This window comes from Pinus tabuliformis, chromosome 6, assembly GCF_031772625.1.
Source record: "Pinus tabuliformis cultivar Carrire ecotype Pingquan chromosome 6, CPIR1, whole genome shotgun sequence".
Classification (NCBI taxonomy): Eukaryota; Viridiplantae; Streptophyta; class Pinopsida; order Pinales; family Pinaceae; genus Pinus; species Pinus tabuliformis.
This window is the reverse complement of record NC_142292.1, coordinates 1,487,817,390-1,487,828,825: the sequence shown is the minus strand read 5'-3', so window position 1 is coordinate 1,487,828,825 and position 11,436 is coordinate 1,487,817,390. Positions and strand designations below refer to the sequence as shown.

The window sequence follows — 11,436 nt, the reverse complement described above, 5'->3', positions numbered from 1 at the left end:
CAGTTCCCTTTAGGAATTGAAAATTTTTTAATGCTAGTGTCCCGGTAGCCAACTGCTAGTTCCCTCTAGGAATTGTGTAGTTTTGGCTTCCAAGATCCCACTCCCCACTCATTCTGGAAATTGCGTAGATTTGGCCTGCCCAACCTTTCTACAACTTGGATTGTTCCTCTTGTAAACTACATAGTTTTGTCCTCTAGTAGAGCCAGACCCCGCAGATAGCCACTGCCAATCTGGGTTGCCTATCTTCATCACCTAGTGATTCTTGTACAGTTTTCATTAGTAGTGCCTGAAGCCTCCATCTCACCTTGCAACCCTGTTACCTCTCCTGGTCATCTACATCCGAAATTATCATGTATCATGTTAGACTAGGAGGTTTTTGGGTATGACGTCATCTCTTCATGAGTGACTATAGGTATAAGTACACAAATAAACATGGTGTGACGATGAACCAGATGAAGGAAGGGAGCACATGCAGAAGGACAGGCTCACCAACAGATGAACAAATGATGCATGCAAAGAGAAATACTCGCAAATGGATGATCATAAAAAGAAGTGTTCGCAGATGGATGGATGAGAAAACATGCAAGATGTGCTCACGGACGGACAAATGGACGAACATGCACCTTTCGTGAAGGGAAAAAACTGTCGAGCTTACCAACATACAAGCAAGGAGAAACATGAGAAAGCAACATCAAGTGAACGAATGACCATCAAAGACTATGTGCACTTTGCCATGCGGAGGTGAAGCTGTGACACACCATGAGAACATCCATCACCCAACATCAATGCAGTTTGACATGCACACCACCAGCAGCACGAATGTACTAGCACTGTCATGTTGACTCATGTCATGATTAATGTCATCCACATATCTACTGTGGGCCTTACTATTAATCAATGTATTGTAATGTGGAAGTCCAAGAGGCCCACTTGTTGTAGAAAGAGTCATGTAAAGTCAAAAAGTCGTGGAATTAAAAAATTCATTGAAGTCAAAAAGTCATGAGGGTAGTCAAACAACCACAAGGGTCAGTTTCACCCTTGGCTATAAATACCCCCTCATTCATACATGCAAAGGACTTTTCACCTCATCTCCTCCCACATAGCCTTGAGAGGCTGTAATCTTTTCTTTGAGGAGTAAGTAGTGGCTCTAATGCCCCACCCACGGGTTAGTGATGTATGGTGTAACGTCGTGTCTTGGAACTTTCACTTAATTTAGAAGCCGACTAATAGGCCAACACGTTTTCACACATCTCTTGAAACTGTTGCGAGACTAATATTGAACACTTGCAATGAATTTTGTTTTAACCTGTGTTTAACACTTGAATTCATTCACTTGTTGTAATACATAATCCATTAATGAAAATGTGTTGTGTATGTTGTTAACGTTGTCTTGCTCATGGCAGCTACCTCCTTGCACATCAGGCATACCTTTCACATAAAACTTGCTATAACAACCATTTCACTCACGTGGACTCATCCACTGAGTGTTGTACGTGTTGTCCTTCCTTGTGTGTTGTGACTACTGCATCCACGTGGATTGTTCATCCGGAAGCTGTGCACGTCTTGTTGTGTTGTATGTTCCTAACCAAGTTGGGGCATCCTCCCAAACAGCTTGGGACTCACTCCCACCATCTCCCTCTACAGTGAAAGAACCATTGGCACAAGTGACACTTGCAATCACCAAGCATGCAAAATTGACTTCTCGAAGACAAAGTAGACCACTCTCCTGTGCTGACAAGCAAGAGTTGAGGAAAATATTTAAGATAATGGAAACCGGACCATCCTACCAGATGGGACTCTCGCACCAAACAGTGTGATGTCTAGTTGGGAGTTCATATCGAGGTGATCCCTTGAATGTTGGCGGGTCCAGCACCGTCCATATTTTTGGCACTGGAAGGAGGGAAACTAGTTATATATGGTTGAACCTCCTCTCACACTCACTCATGAACCATATGGTCAAGGCAATAACTTGCACTCCCTCTCACCTATGCGTGACTCTGTAGTTGGTTACTTCTAACCTCCAAGAACTGAACATGAAATTCCATATCATCAACTTCGATCAGTCCATCCCATCACCCTCCATTTCATGAAAGCAGTCGGACTAATCCCATGCATATAACATCTTCCATACGCATCAAGGAAGCCAAATCTACTCCCACAAGGGTTGTGTTATCATTAGTGGAATAATAAGTTCATTCCACACTTGAAGGTCTAGCAGAAGCTATTGAAGATGGAGAGGAACCTACAGTCTTCCAACAAGGGTAACGAGACACCCTTATGATATTGGAATCAAACTCTGGTACATGAGGTAGAGGGGAAGGCAGTAGAGGAGGTGGAGGCAGAGCTGAAGCAAAAGACTTAGAGCTGGAACCATTAGATTCTAAAGGAGAGGAGGAGGAAGAAGAAGAAGAAGATATGGCTTACCAAAATATGGAATGGATGACTTAGGGACCATTGGCTCTCTAGGGTGTCTTGCATAAGATGTCGAAGTGAGCAGAGAGAATGAACATCAAGTTTAACCCTGACAACACAATGAAGGCAAAAGATCACTTGGACAACTTCTACCTACAGCTACAGACACTTGAGGTACGGTATGACGACGCAGCATGTAGATTGTTTCCATGTACCTTGGATGGTCACGTAGCTACATGGTATCACAGCCTTTCACCGAACTCTATACAGAACTAGGTGCATTCAAATGCATGTTCCTTGAAAATTTTGCTAATGACAAGACCCTATCCATGCTACTCAAAGAATTGGGAAACCTGAAGATGGAGGGAAAAGAATAGGTAAAAGATTTAAATCAAAGGTTTACATGCATATTGAAAAATTTGTAGTAGACACCAAACCGCATGACTCCATCACTGTCGATTACTATACATCCGCAATGTCGACGAGAATTGTGTAGTTCATCAAGCGTGCCATGAAACTAACTCTATTAGAAAACTACGAAGAGGCTATTGCTGTTGAGAAATACTTGAGCATGATTGGAGTCATCAAGGATGATGAACTAGTAAAGGAATCCAGAAACATGAGCAGAAAGTCCCAAGAAATGGTGAGCAAGGGTAGAGACAAGGAAGAAAAATACATTGAAACCCTCACTCGCCTCATCAAGAAAATGACAATAGAAGTGTCCTAGATCAAACAATTGAAAACAGACACATCTGCGAGCAGCCATCCTCCTAGATAGAGACAGGGAAGCAGCTCATCAGGCAGCAACTGGTACCCTCCAAAAACTGCTCAGATCTCTGTGTTCCAAGTCAAATAGTGTGTAGATCCTAAGTTCTTTTCATTCCACAAAGACCATCACCCCAAGAACTCTTGTTCGCACTTGAATAAAGTTATGAAATTTGTATGTAGTCATACTTTCGATGTGAAAAATAGTATGTAGGAGAAACCGGAAGACAATGATAATGAAAAAGAGGCTGCACCTGATGAAGCATCAAGTTCTGGGCATGTGGTGAACACATATCAATGCTCACAAGCAATGTCAAAGATGAAAACTGAGAATTTTCCCCAAAAGAAAAATGCTCATTACAATCTCAAGAGTAAAGGGGCTCCCTTTACACTTGAGGAAGCACAAGAAAAAGATGATATTGTTGATGAGGAAGATTGATCCACCGGCCACCCCAAAGAAGAAAACATAAAACAAGTGCAGGAATACAATGATAGACAAGAGTACATCCATGAGAAACAAGCTACAGAACACTTAGTATGACAACGCGAACATTCCTTCTACCCTGGACACCTCAGTGAGTCTACCACCTCTGGACTACAGCATTGTAGATGACATGAAGAAAACTTGAGTGAACATCAGTTTGTTTGAGTTAACTACGATCCAGAGTTAGCGAGGCATCCTACTATGCACATTGGGATAGACAACAGTGGACAATGCAGCCTCTACTAGGAAGGGAGTAAGAACACATCCCAGGTCACTTTCTACTATGATCAACACACTCATGATGGAAGAAGAAACTCAGGTTTCCCTCCATTCCTGCTATCATTTGAAATTTTTGACTACAATGTTCATGATTGCTTGGTTGATTCTAGCATGGCATCCAATATCATGCCACTCTCCATTGTGAAAAAGATCAATGCACAATGGAGTGGGACATTTGTGCAAATCATCCAACTTGATCGAACATTAGTACTATCCATTGGTGAATTGTGAGACGTGATCATCTGATTATCTCATGATGGTCGAGTCCACCAATGCATCAACATAGTTGTTGTGGACATACCGAAAGCATACAGTCTACTACTCAGTAGAGACTGGTCTAGCAAGATGGACGGATATTTTTCTATACATTATTCCCACATGTGGCTTCCATACGAGGGAAAATGCAATCAAATCTGGGTATTGTCTGAGAGGTATATGAAGCATAATGTCACTCCCCTTGATAGCGAGAATGAACCATTGGCCTTCACATAACTCATGTTCCTTAACTGCCTCCTTGAAACAACATTGGGGTGTTATCCTGCACGGCTAGCTCCAACCCCACTAGACACGCAGTTGGGACTCCTTCCATGCCCACCTAATGGTAATGAAACATGTACAGTGCATTGTACCAATAGTAGAAGTAGCAGTAGAAACAGTAGTAGCAGTAGTACTAGCACATCAAGCATTCCGTGTACAGAAAAGTTGTGGACCATATACTTTGACGGATCCAAGACACAAGACAGATCAGGAGTTGGGTGTGTCTTGGTCGACCCTTATAACAGGAAACATCTGGTTTCAATTCACTTGGAGTTCGAGTGCACGAACAACGTTGCTGAGTATGAAGCATTCTTGTTAGGCTTGTCGAAATCCATCAACCTCAACATGGTCACACTCAAAGTGGTATGTGATTCAGAGATAGTGGTACGACAGGTACATAACACCATTCAATATTTGTCACCGCATCTCAAAAGTTACTAGCAAGAGGTATGGCAGCCAATGTCTAACATCCAAGCATTTAACAACATTGTTGTACCACGTACGCATAAGGCAACTTCTAATGCTCTGGAAAATGCATCTTCAAGAACGTCACTGATTAGGGATAATTTACTATTGAAATTTTGTACAAGCCATCTATCCCAGACAACATAACTAGTTTACGCATGTTTAATGATGATCAACAGATACTGCATTTCATGTCCAATGTTGATGTCTTCCAAGATGCAGCAATAGATGATGACGAGCACAAGTGCTATCTATAGGTAGAAGCTGGTAACAGGAAAGGCCACCTTATCACAAATGGTGTGGCAACATTAGAAAAGTTTTATTACTTGCAAGAATGTTTTGAGGGGCCAAGGAACAACAAGACCCAAAGTTCCACCGTGATGCATGAACTGACCAACCTGGGAATAGAACAAGATCTGAAGTTCATCAATCTTGGTACATGTTGCACACAGCAAGAGAGGCAAGCCTTTGTCCGCTTGTTCAAACAATACTGAGATGTGTTTGCGTGGACGTATGATGGTATAAAAACTTATGACACATGTATCATCCAACATTGATAATCCTGATCAAAGAAGGGGTCAAGCCATATCAATAGAATCTGAGAAAAGTACACCTATCACTTGAACCCCTCATACAGAAAGAGCTCACCAAGCTGTTGGATGCACAGATCATATACAAAGTTTGTCATTCCACATGGGTTTCAAATATTCTTCTTGTGTGTAAGAAGTACGGGGAAATCCACTTGTGTGTTGATTTCCAGAACCTAAACCATGCATTAGACAAAGACAACTACCCCATGGCATTTATGGACCACATTTTGCAAATAGTATCTGGGGCACAAATGTTTTCTCTTCTTGATTGTTTCTCATGATACAATAAGGTTATGGTAGTAGAACATGACAAACTTAAGACTAATTTCTGTACCAGGTGGGGTATGTTCACGTACAGGCGAATGTCATTTGGGCTTGTAAATGCAGGCACAACCTTTCAGCATGCCATGGACATTGCTTTTTGCGGACTCATAGGATAGAGCATAGTGGTATACCTCGATGATGTGACTGTGTTCTCAAGAAGATGATAGGACCACATATGCTTGTTAGACTCAGTTCTGTCAGTCCCTTGTCAGAATCAAATTCTCCAAGCTTCATTTCTCATAATTCATTGATGTTACTGTGGTCTAGAAAAGAGTCATTTCAGAGTCAAGGTTTTATAGTTGGTCTTCAAACTTGTCAAATGATTCCTACAGTCTAAAAGAAGGTTCAATGAGTTTATATTTCAAGATTTCAGTCTTGAGAATTCAGAAGCAGCCTTGGTTATCCTTCGCTAAGCCATGCCACCATCCCTGCAAAAAACAACAAGGTATCATCAGTCCAAGACTCAGAAAAATCAAGGAAAAGCCAAAGAACAACATTATATTAAGTGATCGAATGACAAGGTGCCAAACATTATAAAAGTGGGTCATGGAGTAAATTTAAAATCAAATCTGATTTTATGAGATATTTTTCTTCACATATAAACCATGGTAAACAATTCATTGGCACAAATTCTCAAGGCAAAAATCGAGCTGGTGAAGTGGAAGGCCGAAATCGTGTTTTGCAAAGTTGTGAACCGGAATTGGAGGCGCGCTACTCATATAGAGCGCACTACGCATATAACCTCACCAGCCAGTGTTAAATACCACGGATGCTACGCACTTGCAGCTCGCTACGCATTGGGTGAGCGCGCTACCCATACAGTCTCAGAGCCAAATTTTTAATTTTTTTTTCCCTTGCGTCCAGTTTCATGCAAAACGCCTCAATCGGCTTGCAAGTGCTGGATGGAAGGAAGTCATGGGCTTATAGGCTTATGCTGCAAAACAATGCAATATTAAATTGTTCTCCAATAGCACAAGCCGGGACAGCACTTTGGAAAATAGTGGTTCAGACCTGTTGAAAGCTTCCCGTTTGAGGGATTTCATCAAAACCTTGCTTGAGAAACATTTTGAAGATGCAAAGAACAAGTTAGATTCCATTGACCGTTAAAGAGTATTGTTGTCTTAGAAACGTTGTGAAGACTGATGAGGTTTTCTGAGAAATTAAGCAGTGCAACAGATTTTGGTGGTGAAACGACTTGCAACAGGGAAAGCATGAAGGGAATCTAGTCTTTGTCCAATATCTCCATTATTATATGCCATCCACCTGCACACAGTTTGAAGAATACACAAACAGTTGTTTGAATTTTGTTTTCACTGTCTGAGTAGTAAAATTCATTAAAAGAGTTTCCCTTTCTCTTGAGACGAATACAGGAATTGGGACCGGAAGCAAAGAGCCATCAATTGGTACCAAAGGTCGAGTGATACTTTTGCTGGATGAGAATCCCAATAAAGTTGAAGTCCGGTTTGATAAACCGGTTTATGGTGTAAACAACATGGTGGATTTTTGTGAAGATAGCTATGGGTATTTTTGCAATGCTGCCAACGAAATCTTTCATACAGTGTTGGAGCTTTGTTTGGAGCATTCTGTTGTAACTAATTGTTGGAGCTACATCAATTAGAACCATGCAAGGACAAACCTTGGAATAAGATTTGTGTGTACACTTAGATATGAGGCTTTGAGACCATTCGCAATTGCCTTTATGCTCTATCATGATTAATGAAATTGGAATTTCAAAGCCATGTCTATTATCGATGAGCATCCAAATCCTGCAGTGTGCAGTGGCCTATGATCAATCAAATCTGTGATCATTGCGTTGGATTTCTGAATATCTACCATTTCCATCCCTGATGCAATTTAATAATCCTCAACGCAACATCAACACTGATTTCATTTCAGTGCCACCACATTCTTCCATTCTTTCTTTGACAGTACTGCCCATTTTCTTTGAATCATTTTAGAAAATGAGGAGATCCGTGCACCTTCCTCATTTAAGATCCATTTTGGCAGTGAGTATGATCCAAATCTTTCATCTGGGTTCTCACAGAATCCTTTATATCTCATTTGGGCACACCATTGTGCATTCTGTGACAGTCTCCTAACTATTTTGAAGAGAGAAAAGGCCAATATGAGTCTAAAAAAGGGCGTCTCTGTGGAGGTTTCAAGTGATGAAGAAGGCTTCAGTGGAGCCTGGTTTCCTGCAACCATACTCAGGAAAATTGGCAGTGTTTTCTTGGTTGAATTCAGGGACCTGATGACTGATGATGAGAAATCAAAATTGAAGGAAAAAGTAAAAGAACATCTGATAAGGCCCGAACCTCCAGCTTTGAATAGACAATGCTTTTTCCTTAATGAAGAAGTGGATGCATATGATCAAGATGGTTGGTGGAAGGGAGTTGTTGATGGCATTCTGCCTCAAAATAAATATGTTATTTACTTCGGCCAGACTTTGGAGAAATTGGAGTACGATATAACACAGCTCCGGCTTCATCAGGATTGGATAGACGGCAAGTGGGTTAGCAGTTCAGAGAATGTGGGAATAAAAGAACCAAATCCAAAGTGCTCACTGCTTTCTGTCAGAAATGTGGAGAATATGGCTTCAAAATCAGTGAAAAGATCTAATAAAACCAATGAAAATCAAAATGAAGTTAAGGTTTCCGAATTCTCAGGAGAATGTAAAGCAGACATACAGTGTGAGACCTGGAATGATGGAAGTAGTCAGCTAACCAAGAAATCTTCCAAGAGAACCAAAAAATCTTCCAAGAGAAAGCAGGGAACTAAGGATCAGTCCAATAATGGTTCAGCCTGCAGAAGGAAAATCCTGATTGAAGAAAATATGGATGGTACTGAGACACAAGATGAAAATATTCATAACATTCCTGTTAAGGTTGCGAAAATAGCCTCACTCAAAGATCTCAGTTCCCCTACTGAATCTAAGAACACAATTACAATCTCTATTCCTTATCTGGAAATTGTTGACCAAAAAATATGTCATCCGGGTAATACCTCTGAAATACGTGGAAAAACAAGTGGCATTCAAAGGTGGAAAGTTTAAATTTAAATGGAGATATCTGCCACAACAGAGCGTACTATCTATTTTGGTCTTCAGTTACGAATTTAAAGGGTCTTCAGCTACAACTGCCACCTCTCCATTAGTTATTAACAAACAAATGTAACGCTACTCATTTTAGAGTAGACTTTTCCTATTTTTTGTGATGATTGATGTAACAATGTTCTATTTTCATCGATCAGTTATCACATCTCTAAGTTATATTTAATGTATTGCAATGATTTGTAAGGGTTAGAGATTTCTGAAAGCTGGTGGAGGAGAAATACATAGTTTTATTGTACAGTCGACCGATAGAGAAAATAATTAAATGGCATAGCTCTGATTTGTAAGATTCTTGTGGTGTGAAAGTTTAGCATATGTTTTTCTTCTGTTTCATATGTCTTTGTAATGTTTCATAGTTTCATTCATTACCATTTCCAACTGAATTATTTACAGTGTGGGAGGTAGAACCCAATTTATTTTCTCTGCCTCGAAAGAGCGTTTCAGTATTTGTGTAATTGTCTTCTGTCTGTAAAGGACTCATTGATTAATGCCCTTTTCAGCTCTTTAAATAGTCTTTTCATCCCATATTATTTCAAAGTTAATTGTTAAACTTCACTCCTACCTCGCCTTATGAAATAATCTGTGCCTTTGATTAAATCTCTGCTCTTGCTATCTTTGCCCCATGCAACCCAGAAAACCCAATAATTTATTAAAAACCTCATTCATATCTCTTTACTAGCCTAAAATCAGCTTCAGTTTGAAGTCATCTCGCATCCTATTGCTCATTTTCTCGAGATCGACTGGAGAGAGCCCTCTCCTGTCCTCGTAGGGCTAGCTATGAGGCTGAGCTTGGTTTGATGTTGCCTCAAGTTTTGCCTTCTTCAGCCTGAGGCAGATTTGAGTGCTAACAATGCCATGAGAAGAAAATCTTTGAGTGATGTCGGGGATACATGATTTCCTTGAATCCTAAAATGAGCATACTCATAGTGTCATAGGGGAACCTCCTCAGACACATTTTTCCCAAAAGCATGAACAAGGTGGATTCGGACTGGGTCTAGACTATTACAAAAATCCCTCACCGTACCAACAAGAAAGCCATGTAGTCCTTCTTGGGCAAGATAAACTTCATCCGGAAGTTCATCTCGGATTATGAGTAGATAGTCAAGCCCATGCAGGACATGATCAAGAGAGATATAATCTACCACTGGGGCAAGAGGGAAAATTTTTCATTCACCCAGATCAAGCAGGCCATTGCAAAAGTGCTTGCACTCTACAACCCAGAATTCAAGAAAGATTTCCTACTATACACCTTGGCCTCCGATAATTCACTAGCTACAATATTCACTCAGAAGGATGAAACAAATGATGAACATCCCATCTCCTTCATGAGCACGAGCATGCGGGGACCAGAGCTCAACTACCCCATCATTGATAAGCAAGTGTATGCAATGTACAAGGCGGTGAAACACATCAAGGCCTACGTGCTGAAGAACCACTGCATAGTCTTTGTCCCTCACCTAGCAGTCTGCAAATTACTTATACAACAAGAACTGGGTGAACTACGTGTGAACTAGATGACAAGCTTACAAGGATATGATCCTGAAACCAACCCAGTTCACACGATCAAAGGACATGGGCTCTACAAAATTGCAGCTAAAGTAGTACATGCTCTGGAGAGCAAAGAAGAGCTCGCCGGACGAGAGCAAGAAATTGAGATGTATGACATAAGGTAAGAAATACCAACTGAAGACAGAACCTCTTGGTACACAAATGTGTGCCAGTACCTTGATCACGCCACTATCCCCTCTCACTTTTTCATCAGAAAGAAGAGAGCATTGCACCTCAAAGCCTTAACATATTAGACGGTGCACGAAGTGCTTTATAGAAAACACAGTAACGTAGTTTTTCTCAGGTGCCTGGAGGTACATGAATCAGAGAAAGTACTTCAAGATCTACATGACAGACCCACTAGGGGTCACTTTGCGGGAAACAACACTACACACAAAGTTATGTGAGCCTGTTTTTACTGGCCCACATAATTCAAGGATGCACATGATTATGCCTGCAAGTTCCCGGTCTATCAGCGATGCACCAACAAAACATGAATATCAGCAACCCCACTACACCTAGTTGCAGTGACCGAACCATTCCAACAATGGGGCCTAGACATCATTGGGGAAATCTTCCCACATTCATCAAAGAAACACCACTACATCCTAACAGCAATTGACTACTTCACACGGTGGACAGAAGCAATTTTTCTCAAACAAGTGAATGACTAGGAGGTCGTTGGCTTCCTCTAGCAGAAAATCATCTCATGCTTCGGTATTCCGATACCACTTGTTTTTTATAATGCAACATACTTCTCATCTTTGAAACTCTATGATTTTTCATTACAGATTGGTATTGTGCTAAACTATTACCCACAAGGAAACAGTCTCGCAGAATCCTCGAATAAAAACCTCATCCGCATAATCAAGAAGAGCGTTTTCTCTGAGCAAGGCAATTGGCATACCGGCCTAACGAATGCA

At 40.9% G+C, this 11,436-nt stretch overlaps 1 protein-coding gene across 1 annotated transcript; it reads left to right on the top strand.

Annotated features, from left to right (window-relative positions):
• The first annotated feature begins 6,461 nt into the window (after positions 1-6,461).
• Positions 6,462-8,908, top strand: LOC149264266 (uncharacterized). The gene is made up of 3 exons (XM_089397799.1): positions 6,462-6,657; positions 7,227-7,444; positions 7,805-8,908. The coding sequence occupies exons 1-3, from the start codon at positions 6,462-6,464 to the stop codon at positions 8,906-8,908; spliced, it is 1,518 nt and encodes a 505-aa protein (XP_089253925.1).
• The last annotated feature ends 2,528 nt before the right edge of the window (positions 8,909-11,436 follow it).